This window comes from Python bivittatus, unplaced genomic scaffold, assembly GCF_059951505.1.
Source record: "Python bivittatus isolate LINGU-HERP-01145 unplaced genomic scaffold, Pbiv_v1 ctg000440_np1212, whole genome shotgun sequence".
NCBI lineage: Eukaryota > Metazoa > Chordata > Lepidosauria > Squamata > Pythonidae > Python > Python bivittatus.
Window position 1 is genome coordinate 1,269,571 of NW_028277063.1, and position 27,648 is coordinate 1,297,218.

Sequence of the window (27,648 nt, forward strand, 5' to 3'; positions counted from 1 at the left end):
ATGGACAGCCTGGAAAGGGAATTCTGCTTTCACTTCCTCTTTTAACTAACTTCGGAAAGTTCCTATTTGTGGTTTATTTGGAAATTAAAATCTTCGTGAAAGGCAAATTGCTGTACACCGGGAGAATTTCCTTCTATCCTGGGAGAAAGAAGATTAAAGTAAGTTTAAGGGTCAAAAAGAAATATTTTAACGTTTGGAAACAGCGACAGGGAATGAAGAATGCTAACTGGGGCCAGTTAAGAGGCTAGATGGATCGGAAAAAGCTTTTTAAAGAATTGTTTTAAACGTTTAAGAAAATACAGTAAGTGAGTTTGGATTTAATTGCAAGAAAATCTGTCCTGGGAAAGTTTGGTTCTGAAAATAAATAATAAAGATAAAAAGATCTCTTTTAACACAATGGAGGAACATCTTTCTTTCAAAGAAGAATTTTTAGCTGTTTGGAATCCGTGTGTCCAGGTACTGTTTCTAAAATTGGGACTAACAGAGGTTGTAGAAGAAGAAGAAACTTCATTGGACAAAATAGAAGTTGAGGATGATGAATAAAGACTTTAAAATGGACTTTAAAGAAATGCCAGATTACAGGAGAGACATGGAAGATGTGGGAAAAGGTGCCGTGGGACTGAAGATGGAATGTTATTATTATTGGTCTTTCTATGCTAAGGGGATCTGTTTTTTAGAAAAAAAATATGAAGTGGAAATACAAATTAGACCTATTTGTTTAAGCTTAAAATGTATAGTTTATTATTACTGGCACTCTTAATGCTTTTGCTGATTAGATTGATTGTTGAATATATTGCATAATTTGGTTATTGCTGAGGGATGAGAAAGGGGATGAAGAGGGCTTTTTTCCTGTAATATTAGAGAAGATGTTAAGTTACTGTTAATGCATATACTTGTTTGTAGGGAGGGGGAAGTCATCTTTTATATTTTTCTCTTTCTTTCTTTCTTTCTTTCTTTCTTTCTTTCTTTCTTTCTTTCTTTCTTTCTTTCTTTCTTTCTTTCTTTTTGCCTTTTAGTTTTGTATCAGCTTTTATATCTAAATATTTTCTAATGAAAATATTACATTATTTATAATACATTATAATATTACATATTATTCTAATGAAAATATTACCAAAAAAAATCCCCACCCACAATGTAAGCAGGAAAAGGAAACCTTTTATTAATCACATTAAAACAGTGGACTGTAGTGGGAAGAGTTCTGAGGAAAAATACCAAAAAAAGAACACTAAGCCGCTGTGTTTCATATGTTGCCTTATTTTTCACAGGCCCATGTTCCATACGTCAAGTTCTCTCAGCCAGGTTCCCTCAGGATGGGCCTGTCATAGCCCCATAACAATAAGGGAAGTTTCTGAAGCTATAAAAAAAATTCAACTAGGAAAGGTGCCTGGACCAGATGGATGATCAGGTTCTTATTATAAATGTTTTGTGGATGAACTTTTACAACCTTTACAAAACACAATGAACTCTATCTTACATGGAGGAAAGATGGTAGAGAGTTGGAAAGAGGCCAACATAGTATGAATACCCAAAGAAGGACAAGATTTGACTTTAACAAGAAACTATAGAACGATACCATTACTGAATAATGACTAGATGTTGTTCACAATGATTCAAGCTGATATAATTTTGCAAGAATTTATTCATGAGGATCAATGTGGGTTTTTACCAAAAAGACAGCTAAAAGACAATGTTAGAAACATGTTGAACATTTTGGAATATTTAGAGCAAAATAATGAAAAACAAGCCACATTGATCTTCTTGGATGCAGAGAAGCCCTTTGCCAATTTGAACTGGGCTTTCTTCTTCAATATTTTGGAGGATACGAATTTTGGAGAGAACTTTATCAAATGGGTAAGATCAATTTACACTTCACAGAAAGCACAAATAATTGTTATTGGAGATCTAACAAAACCCTGTGAGATACAAAAAGGGAGAAGACAGGGATGCCCACTGTCTCCCCTCTTGTTTATTTCGGTTCTTGAAATATTGAATAAAGATATAAGAGAAGATGAGAGGATTGTGGAGGTAAAGATTAAAAAAGAAACTTATAAGTTAAGGGCTTTGGCAGATGACTTGGTGTTGGTTCTGGAAGATCCTTTAAAGGGAATTGAAATATTAATGGGAAAACTAAAAGAATTTGGTGCATTACCAGCTTCAAGATTAATAAACAGAAGACAAAGATTTTTTAGAATATTTTTTATTATTAAGAAAAAAACCACGTAGAAGGTGCTTTAACAAAAAAGTGAAAGAAATACAGCAAAGAGAAGAACATGTTAATATGTCGTAACAGTAACGAATTACAATTCTACATATACTTATCTAATGCAAATATTATTCAAGCACGTATATATTTCTAATATATTTCTATGACTATCATGTTTTTGGTGGTGTGAGACACATAGAGACACATAGAGACAAATCACATTTACATACCATGCAAAAGAGACAATAAGAAAACTAAGAAGGAAACAAAAAGACCAGAGCACTCCCCTCCAGCAGCCAACACCCAGATAAGCAGGGATTGACACCAGGCAAACAATCACGCAGAAAACAATACCCTAATCAAGGAACGACCAAGGAGAAAACCACAGCCCCCCAACACTGGCCGGGCAAGCTACTGTATATAAACGGAGCAAACCCCACACTCACTAGCACTGATGATGTTACCTAGCTGGGTAATGAAACGTCTGCAATCAAACAACCAGGCTGAGAGAGCACCAAGGACGGCACAAACAGAAGGCTTTTGGAGTTAGAAGAACATGACCTGAGATATTTGTGGTATGATAAAGTTAAGGTTAATGTGGATTTTAAAGATCACTATATTAGACGTGCCATATTGAGAATATTGAATAGATACAAATCCAGGTTGTGCCTGAAAACACTTTTGTAGATTTCAGTACAAAAGCATTTTATAGATGGGACATAATAGGCAAAACAAATGGCTAAGATATTGCGAGATGCTAGAATTTGATCAAGGGGAATGTAAAATAAAATCAAGAGAAGAACTGATGGCAGAGGGATATAGTTGTTAATGGTTCTCTTATTTACAATTATTAGAAAGATTTAAAGTAAACAAAATAGTTTATGGTTTTGAACATTGGAAGACTGAGTCTGAAATAGAATTGCAGTAGAGTCTCGTTTAACCGACCTTCGCTTATCCGACATTCTGTCTTATCCGACGCCCCTAAAAAAAACACAACAACACGGATAAATCGGCGGCGAGAAAAGTGTGCTGCTTGTTTGCGAGTGTGAGTGTACTCTTTCTTGTTGCTCCTGACGGTGCGGCGGCGCCGCAACGCAAAAATCGATTGCAACAGGCGCAGCAGGCGCGCGTGTCTAGCCTATGACTCATGTGTCGGTCATGTCTCGCCTTTCCTAATGGTCGCTCGGTGCAGTTTGTTATTGTATGCGGATCAGGTTGTTGTTTTTTTTTTTTTACCGCACTCAATCGTTACTGTGTGTTATCCGACATTTTTGCTTATCCGACATTCTGCCGGCCCATTTATGTTGGATAAGCGAGACTCTACTGTATGTACAAATGATGAACGTGTAATTGCTAAAACATATAAACTTTATTGAAATTTGAAACAAAAGAAGAAAAAGTGAATGAATGTATGATAAAGTGAGCTAAAAATCTTGTTTATATCATACAGATGGAATGATGGGAAAGTATGTGGCTGAAAGGATTGAATTACATTATGTTATAATCTTAAAGAGAATTTTTATAAAATGATGTACCGTTGGCATATGTCACCAGAGAAATTGTCTAGAATGTATAAAGGTACTTCAAACTGATGTTGGAAATGTGAATAAGAAGGGACATTTTATCATGTTTGGTGGACGTGGTGGACAGCTAGAAAATTCTGGATTCAAATACACTGATTCAGACAATTTTAAGGATTAATATCTCATTTGCAAATTTAAATATTATAACCATGGCTCTGTGGCTGCAGTGTTTTCCGAGACCTTGGTTAAAAATGAGTTTCAGATTTTATTGCCTATTGCTATACCTGGTGGTGCCCTTTCCTTTTTGAAAGCTTAGTTGAGTTTGTTAGTTTGTTTTGAAATAGAGGCCCTGCAGCTGGCTATCTGAGAGTCATGAGCAATGTCTCCAGGTTGGTTTGTTGTTGTTGTTTTCCCCCTTTTCCTTATTTATTTTGAAACTTGGGTTTGGGTTGCCATTGTCCAAGTTTCACGAGGGCTTTTTCCTGTTTAGTCTAGCCAGATAGGCTTTAAATGCTGCAGAAGCTGTTTTATCTGTAGACCTGTCACAAAATGAGTTTCAGGCAACTCAGATTCTTATTGTTATTCTTGAGCCATGCCATCTATGCTCAGCTCTATATTTGGTGAATTTGCCTTACTGAATAACGGATTTCAGATGGCAAACAAATTTCTGTGTCAGGTTCAGTTGAAGCCTGATAGTTATACTTGGCTCTGCGGAGATGGGATTGTATTTATTTACTTGTTTACTGTCCCTTGGTAGTTTACATTTTCAGCTAGAGTATTGGCTGTAGGGGCTTAGGGAAATCCAGGGTTGTGGGGTGGAGGTTCCCAAAGTCTAAAAATATCCTGTTAAGCAGATTGTGTATGGGCAGTTCTTCTAGCAGGTCTAGGTTCCTTATTGTTCAGGTGTCCCACTGAGGAGATAGCCAACACGGTTGCTCTTGTAGTTCACCTACAGTTGGTTTAATGTTCTCCTCCTACAAATGCTCATGAAGCCTGCCAGCAGAGAAGAGGAAGGGCAGGAGATGTGTAGCCCCAGGAAACAGCGTTTCTTCCTTTGCATTATGAATTAACCACTAGAGGCCACTGTAGGATCCTTTAAGTGCACGGCAAAGCTTTCTCCCAATGTTGGAAGAGGAGGCATCAAAGTGGAGTAACACCAACTCATCCATCATGCTAGGCTGCAAAGCACTTTATTTCATTGTGGTGTCGTATAAAGACAGACATGATACTTCATAAACCATAGTTTACAGTTTAGTAGTTTGTATGAACCAGGCCCCTATGATTTGTCCCAAAACCAGGGTAGGATAACTGTGGCTTAGTGCAACATGTGTCCCCAGGAACTTTGTTCTCTAAATGAGGAGCCAGGATTAGACTACTCTACATAATAGTTATTTAAGCTGTTGCCTGTTAGATATAATACAACAACTCCCAGAATTCTCAGCCGCCATGGTTTGGCAAATGAAATTTAAATCTAAGTTTATGAAGTGACATTTCCAACAGTTAATATACTAGCCCTCAAAATGTAACTACTGTCCTTGAGAGATTTTGGAACTGACTTTGCAACTATGGTCATGTCATACAGGTGGTCCTCGACTTAGGATGACAATTGGGACCGGAATTTCCATCCCTAAGCGATGCAGTTGTAAAGTGCAGCTGCATTGCTTAGCAATGGCAATCCCTGCAGTCCCGGTTGCCGTCATTGACTGAATCCCACGGTGGTTAGGCAAGGCAACTTCCTGCCGGCTTCCCATAACCAAAGTCAGTGGGGAAGCCGGCAGGAAGTTGCAAGTCCCAGGCTGGCAGGCAGGTAAGTGGCTACTGCCAGTGAGGGAGGGTCAGGTAGGGCGCGCAGGGATGCACGGCAGTGAATGGCGGTGTGTGAGAGGTGCCATGTGGGTTGGGGAGGGTGCGCGGAGGTGCTGCACAGGTCTGGGAGGATGTACGTGTGCCCAGCATGGCGCAAGCACGGGGGGGGGAGGGTGCATGGGTGGGGGAGGCTTACCCCAGCGATTTGTGACCTTCCCTGCTGGCTTTCTGGAGAATCCAGCAGTTGTTGTTGTTTAGTCGTTAAGTTGTGTCCGACTCTTCGTGACCCCATGAACCATATTGCGCCAGGCCTTCCTGTCCTTCACTGCCTCCCTGAGTTTGCTCAGTTTCATGCTCATTGCTTCAGTGATGCTATCTAACCATCTCATCCTCTGCCGTCCTCTTCTCCTTTTGCCTTCAATCTTTCCCAGCATCAGGGTCTTCTCCAAAGAGATCTCTCTTCGCATTAGGTGACCAAAGTATCTGAGCTTGAGCTTCATTATCGATCCTTCCAATGAGCAATCAGGGTTGATTTCCTTTAAGATTGACTGGTTTGACCTCCTAGCAGTCCAGGGGACTCTCAAGAGTCTTCTCCAGCACCACAGTTCAAAGGCATCAATTCTTCGGCGCTCGGCTTTTTTTATGGTCCAGCTCTCACAGCCATACATTACTACTGGAAAAACCATAGCTTTGACTATGCGGATCTTTGTCGGCAAGGTGACGTCTCTGCTTTTTAATATGCTATCTAGGCTTGCCATAGCTTTCCTCCCAAGGAACAAGCGTCTTTTAATTTCATGGCTGCAGTCTCCGTCTGCGGTGATCTTGGAGCCCAAATAAATGAAGTCTGTTACTGCTTCCATTTCTACCCCTTCTATTTGCCAGGAACTGATGGGTCCAGATGCCATGATCTTAGTTTTTTTAATGTTGAGTTTCAAGCCAGCTTTTGCACTCTCCTCTTTCACCCTCATCAAGAGGCTCTTTAGTTCTTCTTCACTTTCTGCCATTAGGGTGGTATCGTCTGCATATCTGAGGTTGTTGATGATTCTCCCTGCAATCTTAATTCCGGCTTGTGATTCTTCCAGCCTGGCATTTCTCATGATGTACTCTGCATATAGGTTAAATAAGCAGGGTGACAGTATACAGCCTTGTCGTACACCTTTCCCTATTTTGAACCAATCGGTTGTTCCATGACCGGTTCTAACTGTTGCTTCTTGGCCCGCATACAGATTTCTCAGGAGACAGGTAAGGTGGTCTGGTACTCCCATCTCTTTAAGAATTTGCCACAGTTTGTTGTGATCCACACAATCAAAGGCTTTTGCATAGTCAATGAAGCAGAAGTAGATATTTTTCTGGAACTCTCGTGCTTTCTCCATGATCCAGCGAATGTTGGCGATTTGATCTCTATTTCCTCTGCCTCTTCGAAACCCAGCTTGTACATCCGGTAGTTCTCAGTTCATGTATTAGAATCCAGCAGGGAAGGTTGCAAACAGTGATCACATGATCATGGGGTGCTTGGCAACCAGTCATAAATACAAACAGATTGCCAAGCACCCAGATCATGATCACATGAGCATGGGGGTGCTGGGATGGCCATAACTCCGAGGACCAGTTGTAACCACCATTAGTTCGGCACCGTCATAAATTTGAACAGTCGCTGAACGAATGGCCATACAGTAAGTTGAGGACTACCTATAGTGGATTGCACAAAAATTGAATGATTAGAACCCCTCCCCAAAATTCTATTTCGTACTATTAGGAAAGTGGGGATAGAAATTTCTAGCACCTGGATAACAGGCATCCAGAACCCACTGCAATGACATCAGAATAATAACACATACATGATGATATCATAATGCAAATGCTGCAGTCGCAATGTCTGATGCCACTACCCAAGTCACAGCATTTGTGCATGACATCATCATTCATGTTCTGTTATTTGCCCCATCTGTGCATGCTGATGGTTAGGAACTAGGACCTGATTCATCCATGGCTAATAGAATATACAGTGTGTGGCTCAGGGTTGAACTGTGGAGTCCTTGGGGTTCTCTGAGCTTGGTTGTTTTCTTGCAAACATTTCATTACCCAGCTAGGTAACATCTTCAGTGATAGAATGGAGTGGGGTTTGCTCTCTGTTTATATACAGTGGCTTGCCCTGCCAGTGTTGGGGTGTGAGTGTGTGTGTGTGTTTCTTCCTGGTAGTTCCTTGATTAGGGTATTGTTTACTGCTTGATTGAATGTCTTGTGATAATCTTGGTGTTAATCTTTGCTTATCTGGGTGATGATTGGTGGTGAGGAGATGTTCTGGTCTTTTGTTTCCTTTTTATTGTCTCTTTTGAATAGAGTGTAGATGTTGTTTATCTCTATGTGCCTGTTGATGGCTGCCTTGTCTGAATACCAAGTTTCCAGGAATTCCCTCGCATTTTTGGATTTAGCTTGGTCTAAGATGCTGACAGTTTCCCAGTTGAAACTATGGTTAAGTCTGTCCATGTGTTGTGAGATTAAGGAGTTTTCATTGTGTCTTCTGACTGCTAGTTGGTGTTCATGGATGTGCTCTGCCAGCCTTCTGCCTATCTGTCCTACATAGTGGTTGATACAGTCCTTACACTGTATGTTGTAGATGACTCCTGTTTTTTCTTCTTGGGCTACTGGGCCTTCTGGTTTACTTAAGATGTTTTGGAGGGCTTTAGTTGGTTTGTGTGCTACAGAGATGCCATGTGGTTGCAATAGTCTGTTGGTGGTTTCTGAGACATTTCTGATGTATGGCAGTGTTATCCTTTTCATAGCTTGTGTTGGTTGTGTTGTACTAGGTTGAGTGGTCAGGCACTTTTTGATAAAGTCGCGTGGATATCCATTTTGTTGGAAGATGTTGTATAGGAGGTCTGTTTCCTATACATACATCCATAGCCACTGGAAGATGGAAGTGATTTAATTTTGAAACTGCTTCCTTCCTTTGAGCAGCTGAAATACAGACCCAATTCTCACAAAAAGCAGCAGCAAATGATGCAATGAAATAAATTTACTTACTATAATGTATAAACCTGACTGTGTATTGCTACATGGTCACCTGACCAGTGTGTGAGCAGGTGATTATCTGAATCCTAAAAAGGAAAGGATGCTGTGTGTGGCACTGTTTTAAAGTGGAAAGAAACAGGATTAGTCACCCACCAACGTGATAACTTCTCCCACCCTGAAATTCAGTAACTCACTATGCCTCTGTCTATTTCAGACTCATTCACCCTGCCAAGAAATAACCTGAACTCTGAAAACCTGTCAAAGTTTCTCTCTACCACATCTTATACTAAACAAAATCAAGGCAGGGATATTTTGAGTTTCTTTTTCATGCTTCTTCTTTCTCAGGGCTGAGTCGTTTTTTCTGAAACTCCTCCCTTAATGGTAGATTCATCCCTTCCCCATGCCCAGGGCCTGGCCTACATCCCATCTTAGTAGGTAAGGGTTCCATCATGTGTCTCCCTTCTACACTTAAGGTGCAAGTCAACCTCTTTATCATTTCTTGTAAACCAAATCCATCCATCTGTCATCCAGCTGAATTGCTCATCCCATCCTTAGCCACCTACTCAATTTTCTCCAGTGATTACCCCCCTCCCCCCACATTCAGTTATGAGCTAGTAGTCCCTCTGCAGTATCATTGGCTGGGAAATTGGATACTCTAGAGCTTCCTTCCCCCAGCTGCTCCAAATACTCAAAAATTCAAAGGCTGTCTTCCAATGGAACAGAGTCAGGATTTTCACAGTACAAAGCTAAATGTTAATTCCTAAAGAGTCCTTAAGCATCTGAGCACATAGAAGGCTGCACCCCAAACCCTAAGCCTTCCAATAGTGTGTCTGGTAGGGATAAGGAATGACCTTATCATACCAACAGTCACCTCTACCTCCTCCTATCCTGTGATGCACATAGAAAATTGGATACCATCCCAGACTTCCCAGAATCATGATGTATCATTGACCTATATATAGGAAGACCTGGGGCGTGACCAAGAATCATTCACTTGTCTTCTGCATCTGTCCTGGGATGGTCACTGGTTTTTCAAGTCTGGCAACTCGCTTTCTGAACATTATTTCCTCCCTTGGATCATCTTCTGCTCTAGTAAGGATCTTCCTTCCTTCCTTCCTTCCTTCCTTCCTTCCTTCCTTCCTTCCTTCCTTCCTTCCTTCCTTCCTTCCTTCCTTCCTTCCTTCCTTCCTTCCTTCTTTCTTTCTTTCTTTCTTTCTTTCTTTCTTTCTTTCTTTCTTTCTTTCTTTCTTTCTTTCTTTCTTTCTTTCTTTCTTTCTTTCTTTCTTTCTTTCTAGAGCCACTTTTGCCTGGTCATGAATTTTCATCCTGTGTTAGGCACAAAAATGGCTGAGTGACTTTGGGCCTATCACTCTCAGCTCTAGGAAGAGAAAGGCAGTGGCAAACCACTTCTGAAAACGTGGTCTAGAAAACTGCAGGGATTTGTCCATGTAGTCACCAGGAGTCAAGGCTGATTTGAAGGCTAAATTTAAAAAATAAAATAAAAATGTACCTTCTACAAATGCTTGAGGGAAGGCTAGCAAGGAGATCAAATTTTGCAGAGAATAGCCATTATTAAACAGTCCAGTAGAGCAGATGAGAGGAAGGTCTATCAAGAACAGTAATTACAATCAGTAGGTCTGTTGTTTATAGATAGCAAGGTCTATCAAGCATGAAGGCCATTGCTGAATGTCTGGCTTGTTTCTGTTATAAGTGTGCATGCTATACTCTTTGGGCAGAGCAATGACGGCACTCAAGCTGGAGTGAATGCTGTAGCTTGCAAAGAAGCAGAGAGAGATTTGGGGACTTCCAAATGGGAATGTATCTAGCATGACTAATCCAAAGACATTGTGTAGCTATCCATCTTTCCCTCCTTGATTGTCCATCCAATTTGCCACTTGCCTTTAAGTGCAAATGCTGTGGTTTGACTATATGAGCTCTTCTGCAGTTGGACTAACTTACTGGTTTAACAGTTGGATCTGATGTTTGATCATTGAGAAACTGAGAAAAGGTTCTGGTGGTATCTTAGTCTTGTGAAGTTGTAGAGATAAATTACTATAAGATATCTAAACATATGCATATTTATATATAAGGATGACAAGTAAGTAAAAGATTGACTTCACTTATTGGAGGCAGAATGGTGGACTTGGGACTTTGGTCCAATCTGATTGGAGTATGTCTGGGGCCTCGGCTCACAGATGACACCAAACCATAATGTGGTCTATTTTGATTCAGTGCTGTGTCAATCCAAGCATTACAATTAATTCATGGTTTGCAGGATGTTGAAATCAAGCCAACCCTGTCTTAATCAACAAACTATGGTTTAGTATGATATTCAAATCAAGCCAATTGTATCTTGGTCAACAAACCTTGGTTTAGGACAATGTGTGAACCTAGTTTGTTGTGTGGCTTATGTTATAAAACTTTGAGTTCCACAGGGTTTTTCCTTGAATATAAAAATAGAATTCACTGTCCTCTCATTTTATTTTTGTTTAAAATGCATTTTTAACTCAAATACACTGAGATAATGCAAGAGAAAGGAGATGGTGTGATGTGGCTCAGGATAATGCAAGTATAGGTAAATCATAATTATATATAGTATGTCACAACCCAAATGATTTCAAATCTCTGGATGGAGAGTTGCTTTTTTCATTATGCCAAGATTTTCTATAACTTGATGTTAACTGTAACTCACACACAAAAGTTTGTTGACCCAACCAATATATTGTAAAAACTGTTGTCCCAACTAATATATTGTGAAAACTAGAACCTTAGGAAGGCAGAATGGCAGAAACTATTGTAGAGTTTCTATAATACATTAATAAATAACATGTTGTTGAATTTGTGGGTAAGGACTCCCACACAGATGTCACCTAGACATAAAGTGGGTGGCAATTTTCATTCTTTTTTGAAATGAGTTCTTAACCCGAGAGACAGTCAGAAAAGATTATGAGAATCCTTTTCAAAAAATGGCGTGAAAGCAACATTTTCAGAAAGAACACCTTAACATCTGCACAATATTCTGCACTAACCAAAATTCCCTTTGCTATACAAATTATAAATATCTGTTCTAAATGTGAAATATTAATACTGCATATTAATATACTGTAGAAAGAGTAAGACAGACATATTTTAAAATATGTGGCAAATTGGGTTTAAGGAGTGTGATAAAGTAATTAGAATGTTTAATCATATCTAAATATAAGTTCAAATCCTGATATAAATCCTCATTCAAACATGTACTGTAGCTTCATGGGGATCTTTGAGCAATCCTTGTTTCTGAGCCTAAACTATGTCACTGCATTCTGGGTGGGATAAAATATGGAGCAACCATGCTTGCTTCCCTGATTTTCTTTGAGGAACAGCAGGAAAGGAAGGAAGGAAGGAAGGAAGGAAGGAAGGAAGGAAGGAAGGAAGGAAGGAAGGAAGGAAGGAAGGAAGGAAGGAAAGGTAGAAGATTGTGGAGTCCTTGGGGTTCTCTGAGCTTGGTTGTTTTCTTGCAGACGTTTTATTACCCAGCTAGGTAAAATCTTCAGTGCACAAGATCTTACCTAGCCAGGTAATGAAACGTCTGCAAGAAAACAACCAAGTTCAGAGAACCCCAAGGACTCCACAATTCAACCCTGAACTACATACATTCTCTTCTATAGATAGAAGATTCCCTCACATAAATGCTGTGGTTTGAATTTACAATATCATGCAGTGCAAAGCACTACAAAGTTCAGCATACTTCTGTATATAGATGCAGATTACATTAAAATACATCCATATGCTGCTGAGAATGAACGGGAAGAAGCAGGCAGGCGTCTCTCTCGATCACAGAGCTGTTTTTCAGCTGTCACAGTGGTGTTACCTTCTGAACTATTTATAGAGCATTTGCCACCCACCCTGCAGACAGCTGCTGCTTTGCAGACTTAACATTCCTCTCTTACTTAAGGCAAGCCAAACTAAGTCAGTCCTTTGTGCAATGAAAGCAGCTTCTGCACAAGGGAAAGTGGCTGTCATGAAAGCCGGTGAAGTGCATCTCCCCAAAGGCAGAGCGCTGGGCACATTGGAGTGACTTCTTCTGCATGGCACAGTTTCCACTCTCGTTCCATAGTGACACCTGCCCCCCAACTCCCACATACTACTTTGAAGCCAACCTTCATTGTCTTCCTTTCTGGTGACTTCAAACACGCAGAGAGTAAGAAGGGAGCATGAGCCAATCCAGAAGGATTTTTAAAATGTCATTATCTCCTGAGCTAAAGAAAGGCAAACCAAACATCAAACTCACCCATCCCATTCCATACAAAAGAAAATGAAAATAAGTGCCCCGATCACATTTTTAGTATGTCTTGTGTGCAGTTATCAATCAGACGGCTGGCAAATAAATAGTTGGGGGAGGGCTTGGGAATCACCCTTCTGTAATGAAACCATGTGTTCTGCTTCTAATTATGAAAGGTCATTAGCTGTGATGCAGGAAGGACCATATTGCAAAGTATTTTTGCAAATGGACAGTAGCTCTGATTGCGACGGCAATGTAGAGCTCAGTATCTATGTTTGTGTGTTGGGAAGAGCAATGGCACCTTAAGCCCAGAATCTGGGAGGCAGGGGAGGCATGCTGGGGTATAAATGGAGGAAATCAAGCAGCGCTTAATTTTCAGTGCTCTAATGGCCAAGCTCTGATCTGCCACAGTAACCAGGATTGCAAGTGGTCTTGTCCTAACTGCTTTATGGTGGCATAGTTTAAGGGCAGCAACTGGTGGGTTTCCATAGCTTTATTTCTCCTCCCACCAAGTTGTCACCTGCTGAGCAAAAACAAAAAAACAAAACCAAAACCCTACTAGTCACTCTCAACATGTGATGGGACAGCTTGCATGATCGTAGGTGGGAGCCTGAAACACAGGCTGTAGCCAGCTTTCAAATTACCAGAGTAGCAGGTTGATAGTCCATGAGTCCTCCACACTGCCAATGTGTATCTCAGGCTATTTTACCACACAACTCTACCCAACTTCTGAAAGACTAGTAAAAATAGGCTACCTGAACGTTTGGTGGGGTAGAGATGTGGGGTGAAGTACAAGGGAGCTTGCGTGGCACACCAAGGGAACTCCTTCCTGCTCCCTCCTGGGGCCTTCTTCTAATCCTGTCATACAAGTTATTCTTGGACACAGTTTTATCAGTCTTCCAGAGATTTGGTAAATCCATGTCAGAAAAAGCCCAAGTAACAGGTCACAGACATGGTGGAGGTGTTACAAGGAGCATCTATGGTGATCCCATCTGCTTCATACCACACTCTTCCACATGAGCCAATTTCATAATGATGGACAGATCTGGAATAGAAACCATTTGGAGGGACCAAGAGATCAAGATCCTAAATAAGCTCTGCCTTGTGTTCTACAGAAACCTTGCCTCAGAAGTAGATCCACCATTTTAGGCAGGCTTCCGCCAATCAGGTGCTCTATAAAGGAATTCTAGGAGTTGAAGTTGCAGGTCATCAGGTAGGGGGAGGCTGCTTCAAAGTGGTGGGAGCCATGCAACAAGCGTGCTCATGGCCATCTCAATTCATTGTAATGGGACCGTGTACTGGAAGTCATTTAGGCGGTTGGAGTCCCCATGAGTCATGGCTGTCTCTTCCATCCCTAACATGATCTGATTCACTAGGACTGCTTTCTCTTATGGCAGCTTTCCCTGCAGCTATGTGTACACATTAACTGGCAGGAGCAGAGCAATGTGTGCTCATGCCTTTTTTTGAGGCACCCAAATATATCTAATTATCTTTACACTGATAAGCTACAGAAGTAGAGCATCACTGATCTTCTGGATCTGGTGCAGGAGAGAAGGGAAGCATGATTTTGCATTGGTCAGTAATTCAATGGCCTCTGAAAGCTTGCACCGCAACCCTTGCCTCACAACAAGAATGTCATGTCAAGGGGAAACCAACCTGGTCCCATCCATCAGCCAAAGGAGAAGCAGCTGCAGCAGAGCTTGCGTCTTATACCTTGCCAGCAAGAACACTCTGCTGGAACAGTTGTGAGTCGATCTCTGATCATAAGAGCAGGAAGGAAAGCACATTCTGGCTTATCTACTGACTGGGTGCTAAGGGCTGTTGTGTTGTATTGTGACAACATTGCATAAGCTGTTTTGAGGATAGTTTTATTAAAAGCCAAAATATACATTTTCAAAATAAATAAGAGGCCGTATTTTTGACTGTGTAAGTGCTACTTGGAATCAGTTTTCACCATGTGCTTGCTTGAAACGGTTCTACACTATCCTTCAGTTTTTAACTTCCAGGTTACTCAAATAATGCTACATATCATAAGCAAATAACTGTAGCTCACCCACACAAATGATTTGTTAAGAAAAATGTAAGAGGGAGGAGGAAGAGGTCTGGCAAGATGATAATACTAGGACAATAGCATTTATTTATTTATTTATTTATTTATTTAATAATAAAGCATTAGCTATTAGACAGTAGCATTAACTGGGACTTTCAGAGCTGATACAAATTTGACAGGTAGATAATGTTTGTGGAGCTCTCTGTAGACACAATATAATATGTAAAGGTTGAATATGTTTAGGGATGCCGTATCTGGGCTGAAAAAAATCTGTGCAACCACAAGATGACAGTGACAAGATTTAGAAAACTAACTCACTGCTGTCATTCTGGTAGCTTCCCAGATTTTATAGCCCCAATATGATAGTCCTGATTACTATTGTTGTAAGCCCTATCAGGAAACCCTCTTCAAGGAAGGAATTATGGAACTTGACTCCAATAGAAATCGGTGGGGAGAAAGAGTGGCTGGTGGGGAACCAAAAGTACTACTCTCTACATTGTTTTCAGCCTACTAACCCCTATATTTCTTGAATCTCAGCAATGGGAACAACTTGGGGAGGGAGGATAATTTAACAAGAGCTATAAAGAAGGATGAAATCCAGGGTGGGCCTTTTTGGTTACATGATTCTGGGATACAGATGTGGACCCCCAACTCTGTTGATGGAGCTGTTACTAAGAACTCTTCTCATCTTCTTCTGATAAACCTCCTGTGTTTGTTTGTTGTGACTCTTTTCTTCTAAGGAGGGAAAGTAGAGAAGGACCAATAGTGCTAGGCAGGGCCAACTGGGTTTTGGGGGAGCTGGAAGGTCATTTGACTTAGATCTCATGCTGAAAGGGAACCACAAAGTTAGAAACTTCCTTTAAAAAGTTATAAAACTATTAAAAGCATATCTTGTCGTATGTGCTTCCCCCTTTTAGTGTCATTTCATCATTTTAATTTTGGCCAGTGATCTCAAAAGCTTGAGGAGATCCAGTTTTTGGAGAAGGCCTGAAGTTAGGACAACTCTGTCTTAGGACTACCAGATCTAGGATGCAAGGTTCCAGGTGACCATTAGATGGCAGAAAGAGGTGCGGAAAACAACTCTTTCTTGTCCTCTAATGAACTTTGGGATGTTTGCAGACCAGTTTTCATAGCCCTACTCCTTTTGGAAGCTCATGTATTTCTTTCCCCAAACCAAACCTCATCTCCCCCTTGCACCTTCACAGGGCCAAAATATTACACAGGATGGGTGAGAGCTAAGCTGCACATTATTATAATTTTCTATATTTCCCTTGGTAGGGGGTAGCACAGTCAACACTGGATGATCTCAAAGAGCTAAGCAGGGTCAGACCTGGCTTTTACTTGGATGGTAAAACCTCCAGAAAATTGCAGGGCTCTAGGCTAGACTGGGAAGTCAGAACAACATCTGGAAGAAAGCTATGGCAAACTACTTCCATACTGTGACAAGAAAACTACATGGAAGTGTCCATGGTGTTGTCATGAATTGAGCTCTTTATTCACATTTCCTATGTTTGATGTTTGTTGCGCTCCAGAAAATAAAGGGACCCTGCTGGTTTAATAGGGGCAGAAGTAGAGGCTAAGGAAATCAGATTCTGGGTTCCCACTGTCATTCTTGGTCGCCAGGTCCCTGCCTCTCCATCATCACCATGTCCAGCTCCCAGCAACGCCTCATGCAGGGCATGCACCAAGACCTCAGCTGCCCCATCTGTCTCAAGCTCTTCCAGTCCCCCGTGACAACAGAGTGTGGGCACACCTTCTGCCAGGCCTGCTTGTCCCGGGTGGCCACTGAAGAGGATGGGGGCAAGGCTGCTCCCTCATGTCCCACCTGCCAGGCCCTCACCAAGGTGGAGCAACTGCGGATCAACCAGCAGATGGAGCATTTGGTGGAGTCCTTCCGGCAGGTGCCCCGTGATCACTGTGAAGAACACCTCGACCCACTCAGTGTCTACTGTGAACAGGACCGGCAGGTGATCTGTGGGGTTTGTGCTTCACTAGGCAAGCACAAGGGGCACAACATCATTACTGCTGCTGAGGCCCACCAGAGGATGAAGGTAAGGGGTTGAGATATAACAAAGCCCTAGGAGCTTGGCATCTCTGCTTGCCCTGTATCAGCCCAACAGGCACCCCTGACTTGTATTAAGTCAGGCCATTGGTCAACAAAGCAAGAACTACAGTGGGATTGCAGGCAAGGATCTTCCCAGCCCGAGAAATGCCATGGTTTGAACCTAGCGCCATTCCTGCAAAACATATTCTCTCCCTCTGGGCTAAGGTCTTTGTCCTGAAGTATGGATGGGCATGTTATTTATTGACTCTACCAAACTATGACATTTTATGGAAATTTATGGGAAGATGAGTTAGCTGCACTGGCTGCTAATAAGTTTCCAGTGCAACTAAGGTGTCAGTTGTCACATATGCAGCCCTGTATGTTACTGTATGTGGCCAGGCTATTTCAGGAACCACCTCTCTCCAATCGTCTCTTACCTGCCCCATTAGATCTGGCAAGAGGAGTATGTTCTGGGTCCCATCAATTAAAGAACGCCATCCAGAGGAACCCAGGAAGCGGGCTTTTTCAGTCATCGTGCCTACTGTAGTGGATAACGAGGATGGCCTCGAAGGACAGAGGGAAGTTCTGCCACCAAGGCAACAATCAGATATACAAAACTTGAGCCCAGTTCCAGAAAATGGTTTGCAAAAACAAGGGAGGAAAGGAAGGACATTCAGACTTGAAATATTCTGTTACTATAGCTGTTCTAATAAAAGTAGGTTTCGGTTTCCACGTTATCTGTTTCTTAGTCTGGTCTACCTGATGGGGCTGACACCTATCCTTTGGAACCCCTTCCCTCCCAAGATCAGATGGGCCCCTGCCAAACCTTGCCTGCCTTCCAAAAAGCTCTTAAGACCTGGCTGTTCACCAGGCACAGAGGTCGGGAACTTAGTAGAGCTGGTGTGGTTTATCATTGTTTTGGAGGTATTACCCTCAGTGGCCATTTTTTCATTTTGATTACGAGTGGTTGGTTTTGTTACTGTTATTTAAACCATTGTTTTAAACTTGTTTGCTGCTCTGAGTCACCTTGGCAAGATGGGCAGCCATATAAATATGAATGAATGAATGAATGAATGAATGAATGGATGAATGAATGAATGAATGAATGAATGAATGAATGAATGAATGAATGAATGAAGCTACTGTCCCCCTGAGCCTTTAGGGTAGAACAGGGGATTTCCAATCCCACTGAATATTTGCTTCAGATCACATGCCAAATGAAGTATATTCTCTCCTGCTCTTGCTCTGAGAGATTTCTGTGTTTTGTCCCTCCTTCCCCACCACTTGGCATAATTGCAGAAACAGCTTCCTCAGCAGCAGGTCCAGCTCCAGGAAGCCCAAGTGCGCAAGGAGAAGACGATTGCCCTGCTGAATCGGCAAATAGCAGAAGTGGAGGTACGAGTCTTGGCTGTCTGTGTGGGAGAGACTCAGGTGGGTGGGTAGGTAGACAGACTATAACAAGCTCATGGTGGTTTATAACATATAAGATCTATAAAAGTACAACATTAAAACATTGGCTCACCAATTGCATTGCTCCATGGTAAGTAGGCATACACCTACCTTGTGTGTGTGTGTGTGTGTGTGTGTATTTATACATACATACAAACATCACACATAAACATACACAGAGTATTTCACACAGGTATTCTACAAACTAATATTTACCAGTTTGATACATGTGTATGTGTGTGTGTTCGCGTGCGTGTCTCACACACATATGCACATGCACAGAAAGTATTTCACACATATGCTCTGCAAGCTTACCATGTTTACCAGATTAATTGCACTTTTCTTAATATTATTTAGGAACTCTAGTTCAGTATAAACCGCAACAGTCCTGTATTTCCCAGAATTCTTGGTAAGAAGAAATTACTATAAAACCAAATTAAATCTGTATCATAGACATGCCCTATAGGAGGATGAATGCATGTTTTAGAAAGACTGATTATAGATAAAATCCTGTGAAACATTTTTCATCATGCATTGGGCCCCAGAAAAATCTATTCAATGTTTTGAAGGGTATTCAATATTGATTGCTAACTTGAAAATTAAAAAATTAAGAGTTGTTAAGGATATTTACATTTTCAGGGCTCTTGCTTGTCCTGAGGAAACAGTTTCTCTAAAGATTTCAGTCTTGCGGTGGGATGGGGAAATTATTAGCTATCCACCATAAAGCTAGAAATACAAAAGCGACTGTGCTGCTATAAAGGATAAATACAATACTGAGGACAAGGGAAAGTAACATAAAATGGGGGAGCTTTTGGTGGAAACGAGATGCCGGGGACCAGGAACAAGCTGTCCAGACAAGACCCCAGAACCATTCTCTCTTGTCTTTCCCTTGTATTGCTAGGAAACAGTATCCCGGTTCAAACGCCAAGTATCAGAGCAGCTGGGGATAATGCGGTCCTACCTGGGAGCCCTGGAGTCTTCTCTGGGCCAGGAGGCTGAGCGGGTGGAACACCAGGCCACAGAGGCCTTGCAAAACGAGCGCAAGACCGTGACCCGTTACCTCGACCAGCTCAGGCAGATGGAGACAGTGCTGGGGGAAGTGCAAGACGAACCACAGACCGAGTTTCTGAGGGTGAGGCACCTCCATCTCTATCTTTTTGATCCTCCCCAGTCTTGGTGAAATTAAAAACCAAGTCAAAGCCTATTATGCTTCTGCATTGTATGTTCAACCTTATCCGATGTGCATACCTAGTGTATTTCCTACTGTTATCAGAGGTACTTAAGACTAATTCCAACTCAAGTTTTGTACGTCTGGTATTCTCTTTGTCCACTTCCATTTGATCCATTCAGTCTAAAGAGGTATTTCTTTATAACATCCACAGTTCTTTCAGTTTTATATTATTTGCAAACTGGAAGAACAATATTTCAATTTTTTTTAATGTCTAACCATGCTGGTAGGAATTCTGGAAGTTGTAACTCAGCAATCTGGAGGGCACCAGTTGTCAAAATCTGCTCTGTGATGGAAAACTACCTGAACTTTGCTAACTTTTGCTTTCTTTTTTCCTCCACAGAAATACTGTCTAGTTGCCAGCAGGTGAGCAACTGCCCATTTAAAACAACCAACCAGCCAACCCTCTTCTCTGAATTGTGAACATCTGGGTACCTCCTTACCAGAGCCACCTTCTTATGTGCAAACCAGAAGTGTCCACAGGAGGAAAAGAGGGGCAAATGATGACATGTGTGTGACAATATGACACAAATGATGCTGCCTATGTAGTTGCATTGGACATTAGGATGGTGTATACAATTTCATCATTTGTGCAGTGAAGACATGACACGTCATCATTCTGACACCATTGTAACTTGTTGAGGATGCTGCTGATGCAACCTGTAGCTCACTTGAATTTTTCTAAATTTTCTAAGTGCCCCTTGAACACTTAATCCCTATATAGTCCAGAAACTTCAGTAACAGAGCCTTACTATAATATCAACAATTAACTAGGTGTGACTGTGTATGAGAAAAACAAGAGAACGATGCTTTGAATTAGGTCACCTTCCTCTGTTCACTAAAAACCCCCAACCCCTTAATGTTAAACTAAATAAATGAAGAGGTTTTCATATGTTTTATTCTCCTTAATTTGATACCTGATCTAGAGTTTGGTTTGTATTATAATTGTTTTATTTGACTTTCATTATTTTGCTGTGACACATGGGATTAGCTAGTCAGCCTAGTAAGTTTTCCTTTGGGATATTCCATTATATTTCTCACTTTCCCATCCAGCTTTCATTCCATTTCCCTGGAGCCCATTCAGTTTTCATCTGGCTGTCCTTGGTTCTGTCTCTGCACTTTTCCATTTCACCGATTCTTCTCTAACTACTAATTGTACTACTGCAAACATTTTGTTTCTCTAGCTTTGCCGATGTCTTGTAAACAGGCCTTCCCATTCTAGCTTTGTAGGGAGCAGCACTTGGAGAATGATTTCCTTATGACCATCATCCAATCTTTCCCTACCTCATCCTGTTCTCTCCAGATATGTTGGATTATAACTGCCGCAATTCCCAGAGAACATGGGAATTGTCTTCCAACGTATATTGAAGGCTCTTTGTTTGGGAATCTTGTTTCAATATTTGAAACAGAAATCTAAAACAAAAGTAGGAGGAAATCCTCAATTTTTTTCAACTGTGATAATGCGTCTTCTCCCCTCCTTTCCTTCTCACTGTAGACTGCAGAAGATCCTGGGGGAGTCTCCACCCATTGCCCGCATGGACATCCAGCTCCCCATAATTTCTGATGAGTTTAAGTTCCAAGTGTGGAGGAAAATGTACCGTGCACTAATGCCAGGTAGAGACCACAGCTTGCAGGAAAAGGCTGTGTGTGTGTGTGTGTTTTTAAGAAATCAGCCTTTTATATCCTTTTCAATTCAAAAGTTGATGTAGGAGCTCCAGTGTACCTCACTTCAGTCTATATATTGCCATTACAGTGGTACCTCTACTTACGAACTTAATCCGTTCCGTGACTCTGATCGCAAGTCGAGTTGGTCACAAGTCGAGGTAAATTTTCCCATAAGGTTCAATGTAAATACGGTTAATCCGTTCCGCCCTCCGAATTTGGTCGCACCCCGAAGCAAATTTTCCCATAAGGTTCAATGTAATTACCGTTAATCCGTTCTGGCATCCGTGGACCACGTGTCAGGGGCGGAAAAGCGCCCATGCACTGCACGGGAGGGCAGCAAAACACCTGTGCATCGCACGTCGGGCAGAAAAGCGCCCGCGTGCTGCGCGGCGGGGCGGCAAAATGCCCGCGCGCCACGCATCAGGGGCAGAAAAGCGCCCGCGCACTGCACAGCAGGGCAACAAAACGCCCGCGCCCCGCACGTCAGGGGCAGAAAAGTGGTCAGGGGCGCGGCGGGGCGGCAAAACGCCCACGCGCCGCGCAGCAGGGCAGAAAAACACCCGCGGACCATGTGTCAGGCAGAAAAATGGCCGCGGACCACGTGTCAGGGAGGGCAAATGGCCGTACCTCGAGGCGGAGTTCGGACATCGAGGTAAATTTTTGGGGCTGGAGCTGGTCGTATCTCGAAAATTTCGTAAGTAGGGGCGTTCGTAAGTAGAGGTACCACTGTACTCAGTTTCTGTGTTGCTTGACTTTGTCCTTCCTAAAATTGAATTAATAGCTTGTTGAGAAGGGTTAATTCAAAAATCAGAGAGAATGAGGCAAATGTTTTGCAGTGTCTGTAAAATCAGGCAGCTTAATTCAGAAAAGCGACTTCTGATTATTTCCCTATGAAATATCTTAGCATATTAACACCTCCCATGATTCTGAATATTCTTACGCTATTTTTTTTAAGTAGTAAGTATGGAAAGACCATCCATTGATTAAATCCTCTCCACAAAAGAAAAGGTGGGGTGGGGGGGAGAGAAAAAAGTCCTTATTTTCACACTGTTGCTAATCTTGCCTTCTTTCGGTCCTCCTGCAAGCTTTGGAGAACCTGACCTTTGACCCAGCCACTGCACAAGCCAACCTGATGGTGTCAGAAGATGGAAAAAGAGTGGAATGTGTAGAACATAAGCAAGCTGTGAGCCCAGATGACACACAGAGGTTTGACAAGTCCAACTGCTTGGTCTCACGCCAGAGCTTCTCACAGGGAGAGCACTACTGGGAGGTGGCAGTAGACGACAAGCCCCGTTGGGCCCTGGGCGTCATCTCGGCTGAAACTGGCCGCAAGGGCCGCTTGCATGCAACCCCATCCAATGGCTTCTGGCTGGTGGGTTGCAAGGAAGGCAAGAACTATGAAGCCTATGTGGAGCACAAGGAACCCCGGTCTCTGAAGCTGGAGGGAAAGCCCAGCCGAATTGGCATCTACCTCAGCTTCGATGATGGCATCCTTGCCTTCTACGATGCTGGTGATGAAGACAACCTCGTCCAGATTTTTGCTTTCCATGAGCGCTTTACAGGCACAGTCTACCCCTTTTTCGATGTCTGCTGGCATGATAAGGGCAAGAACAGCCAGCCTTTAATCATCTACACCCCAGAGCCACAAGAGCGATAACTAACCATGATTTTGGATCTTCTAGGCCAGCCTTCTAGATCAGGCATCCTCCTGAGACTGCATTGTCCAGCATCCTAGTATCCTAGGCATTATGATCCCAGTGCCTCTGGAGGACACCAGATGAGGGAAGGCTGCTATAAACTCACCCATTACTAGTTCCTATATAATAGTTGCCTGCCAAGGTATACAGAGGAGCTATTTCTTACCAAAGCTGCACAAATTATTGGCAATTTTAAAATTGACAAATTATTAGCAATTTTAAAATTGCCCTGATTATTGGCAATTTTAACTCCACTGCACATAGACTCCTAAATCATAGCCACATCCAACTGGACTGAAGAAATGTCACTCTGCTCAACCCAAGTCTGCCATCAAAAACTTGATAATTTTCTTGGTTTAAAAATAAAGGTTCATTATCCTTGTAGCTTGTTCAATAAAGTTAAAGCACATACATAACATCTGCATACTTTGGAAGAAGAGGGGAAGATTGGGGCTGGCCAACTTCCAAGAGGATATAGAACAGAGGCTTTGCTAGACTAGATAGCTCTCTAGCTATAGCTGCTTTATCTGTCCCATTATGTGGTCCTTCTTCTTCTGTCACTACAGTCCTCACTGAAAATGGTCAGTTAAGATCAAAATATTCTAAATTGCATCAATACCAATTCTTCATTTTTTTAAAGCAGAAAATGTCATCCTTTCTAATATCAAACACGGGTGTTGCTTGATAAACATATATCTGAGGACAAGGCTGGGTTCAAAGATGGACTATGATTTCTTTACATAACTAGGGTTGCTTATAAATGCTCAAAAACTACCAGGCAGAATGGATTCATAGCAACCTGCCAAATTTAATCCATTCTCATCTGCCTTAAAACCAAAGGCAGAATACAGGGGCAAAGAGGCTTAGGAGTTTGTGTGATGAGAACTATCTTGTGTAAATTAATCCAAATCTCTAACAATGCTCTTACACCAAAGTTAAATATAGTTAGATTGTAAACTGCAATCAGTAGATTCTTTGAGGTTTAGCTGTATTGTCTTAGTTGTGGGTTTAGAGAAAGATGTGCCCTCCTCTGCTCAGAGTCTTCAATATTTAGGCACGATAATGCTATTCTCCATGGGAAATATCTATTTATTTACTTACTTACTAGATTTCTAAGGCCATCCAACTCAAAACAATGTGAGTCTGGGCAGTGGACAAAAACCAAACTGAAAAAAACTAAAAGATTGAAACATACACATAATGTAAATACGAAATACAGAATATATACAGGTAGTCCTTTACTTATGACCATTTGTTTAATGACCATTCAAAGTTATGATGGTGTTGAAAAAGTGACTTATGACCAGTCCTCACACTTACGACCATCACAGCATCCCCATAGTTACATGATCAAAATTTGGGCACTTGGCAACCGGCATGTATTTATGATGGTAGCAACTTCCCAGGATCACATGATTGCCATTTGTGACCTTCCCAGGGGGCTTCCGACAAGCAAAGTCAATGGGGGAAACAGGATTCACTTAACAACTGCATGATTCATTTAATGAACACTGCAAAAAAGTTCGTAAAATTGGGCGCGACTTGCTTAACCACATCGCTTAGTGACAGAAGTTCCAGTCCCAATTGTAGTCATAAGTCAAGGACTACCTATAATGGCTACCAAGGACCATAATAACAACAACCAAAAAGGGACTCCGCTCAACTCCATTATGCAGACTAGTTTTCAAACAGGAACTTTGATATTTAAAGGAGTTGTATTCCTCAATGCAAGTCAGGGAATCCATAAGTGGTATAGTCCTCCCGTGGAGAGCCTCCCCACATTCGAAGAAAAAGTGAGAAGTTGTTTTTGGGTTTTTTTGGTTTTTTCCATTCTGCAAGGGTCATTTGCTCACACAGTGTCCCAGCTTTCGATTCTCTGCTGACTTTGGCTTTGCAATTTTCTAAACGACAGCATATTCATGAGGATCTCTTTATTGTCACTTTTTGAACTTCTGGGACACAGAGAACTGGAACTTCTGTTTTTGTATTTCTATTTCAAGAATTATCTCTGGATTGGGCTGTTTAAAAATCATAAGCACAATGATAATAAAAGTCACAAGCATTATTCACAAAAATAGGACCAATTTCTTAGCATAGTCACACTCACAACTACAGCTTTCTGTTCAATAAGTATGTAAGACCAACCATTTTAGTACTGGTCAAATATTAAAATGAATTATCCTGAACTGCAATGTTATTTACCTTTCTAAACATCTAAACTCAGAATAAGGAAGGATATCATCCATATACAATAATGGTTAGGAAGCAAAAGCAATATTTGATTTTTTTTTTTTAAGAACTAGATGTAACACTTCTCCAGTTTGGGAGAAAAGTCTGTAAGAAACAAAACTTGCTCTCCCTTTTTGAGAATAGATCTATCAGCGGCTATTGCCCGTGAGAATGCATTAGTGTTTTCCACGTTCAGAAGCAGTGTCATTCTGACATGCTGGTGAGGCAGCAGAACCTTGCTGTCACCCCCGTGACCTACTTCACCTGGCGGAGGGAACTTTCTGAGATTTTGTATCCTTTCTACCCCTCCCCACATTGCTGATCTTTTTCTTCCTATTCACCAACATGAACGTTGTGGGCTGCCTTTCACTCCACCAACTACTTCCCCACAACCACTGCAGGAGGAATAATGTAACATCAGAATCCCTGCAAGCACACAGGTTTTCATCCTGTATCATCTTCTATTGGCTCCTCTGTTGTCGGATCATTATCATCTAATCATTTTTTCTTTTAGCCTGTAGGAAGAAGAGTAACCATCTCTAGCAAACCCTTCTCCTGCTGCTCATTGTTCCTGATTATTATAATTCATAAAAACAAGTGGGAGGGCAACCCTCTAAATCAGTGTTTTTCAAACTTGGCCACTTGAAGATGTGTGGACTTCAACTTCCAGAATTCCTCAGCCAGCCATGCTGGCTGGGTCATTCTGGGAGTTGAAGTCCACACATCTTAAAGCTACCAAGATTGAAAAACACTGCTCTAAATGGCTTCATTTACAAAGGCATTATTCTTGATCATTAGTGGCTGGGTTTTAAGTTTTGAGAAAGGCTGGGTTGACTGTCCTACCTACAGCCAGCAAAATCCACTTCCTCCTGCACCGACGATGTTACCTAGTGTGGTGGTGAAACATCTGCAGGAAAACCACCAAGCTCAAGAACACCAAGAACCCAATAATTCCACCCTGAGCGACTACATTCTTCAAGTTATAATATCCACAACTGTTGGATGGGTGGAATCCATGAAGAATAAAATCAATATAATTTTGTGATCAACACTGACAGAGACAGAGATTAATGGGGATTTTCTGTGTGTGCGTTTTGTAAATGAGAACAATATTCAGATTACCTTCAGGAACCAATGTTTAGCCACTCGAAATAGGAAGCCTGAGTATTTTGAGAGAAGTTAGTTGCAATCAAACCGTTTCCTGAATAGGTTCGATTTTGTTTCTGCCAAGAAAAGATCCACACATTTTCTACTTTACAGAGAAAGAATAGAGATTAAAGAAAGCTGAAGGCAGGGTGATGTCGGTAATGGTAACTGATCTTTCTATCTCTAGTGACATCCTGCTTTGAGGGTCTGTTTTCACATTTTTTTTTTATTCAGAAGAGACAATGGGATTTAAAAAAAACTATTCTTCCTAAAACCTTAGTTCCAACATACTTAAAAAAATAAAACTAGGACAAACTCTCGTGTGGTTCACAGATAAAAAGAGGTGCATTTTTGCTAGCTATCATTGAATGAATATGCGCTGTTGATATTTTTGTTAGAATCAGAGATAGGATTAGAGGCTCATATGCTATCCTTGTAACTGTATGTTTCAAGACAAAACACTCCATTATATGTGTTAGAAGAAGATGTAAACCTTTCTTTCTATAAAACTTTTGGTCCAAAAATTGACTGTTTGCAAGAAAATTGGAAATGTGGATAATAGGCATGGTGGTACTCCAAAACTTTCATCATGCACAGTATCTGCATTCACAGGAGGGCACAATAAGTTGAACCATATCCTAGTTAAATGACCTGGGTTCGGGCAAAATGCTAAGCTACAGATGAAACTAACTGTACAAATTAAGTTTGCTAGGTTGTGGGAATGCAGCTGCCAGGTCTTTAACCAATCTGGTTAAGCATGAAATGTGAATATAACCATGATGGATCTTCTGGAAACATAGCAACGTTGGCAGCCTTCCCTTGCTGCTACCCTCCCCCCTATCATTTTGCTCATGTGTTAGTTATTCAGAATTAATTGAGAAACAGTCTTTTGCAATTTTGGGTAGGCTAGCCTGAAAATCATTTAAGGAAGGAAGCCAGCCAGGGAACACACACACAAAAAGTCAGCTAAAGGGGTGAGTGGATGGAGGAATGGGGTTGACAGTTTGTTGTTTCTTAACCACTTGATCAGTAGATCAGGAAGAGGGTGGATTAGATATTGTATAAAAATAGAATCTTGATAGCCCATCTAGTCTAGCATTCTGTCTCCCATGGAGATCAACCAGATGTCTCTCCAAGCTAACATTTATTTATTTATTTGACTTGTCCCCGCCCATCTCCCCACAACGGGGGATCAATCTAGAATATATATATATATATACACACACAAATGTACATATAAATATGGTGCTTATATTTTTGCCTCCCTCAAGAATCTAAATGCCATTAACCAGCCTTCTAACCTCTTTTTTGAAGTCATTTAAGAATGTGGCC

General features: G+C 41.5%; 1 protein-coding gene across 2 annotated transcripts; it reads left to right on the forward strand.

The window, feature by feature from the left end:
- Positions 1-10: 10 nt before the first annotated feature.
- On the forward strand, positions 11-25,098 carry TRIM72 (tripartite motif containing 72). Of its 2 annotated transcripts, none has more exons than XM_025174064.2 (7): positions 11-158; positions 16,482-16,909; positions 18,202-18,297; positions 19,253-19,483; positions 19,923-19,945; positions 21,075-21,193; positions 22,330-25,098. In XM_025174064.2, exons 2-7 carry the CDS (start codon positions 16,505-16,507, stop codon positions 22,899-22,901), a joined length of 1,446 nt encoding a protein of 481 aa, XP_025029832.1. In that variant the 5' UTR covers positions 11-158; positions 16,482-16,504; the 3' UTR covers positions 22,902-25,098. The 2 variants fall into 2 exon arrangements, with proteins under 2 accessions (XP_025029832.1, XP_007439715.1); XM_007439653.4 differs by lacking the exon at positions 11-158 and adding an exon at positions 9,534-9,639 and having other exon boundaries at positions 22,330-25,096.
- The last annotated feature ends 2,550 nt before the right edge of the window (positions 25,099-27,648 follow it).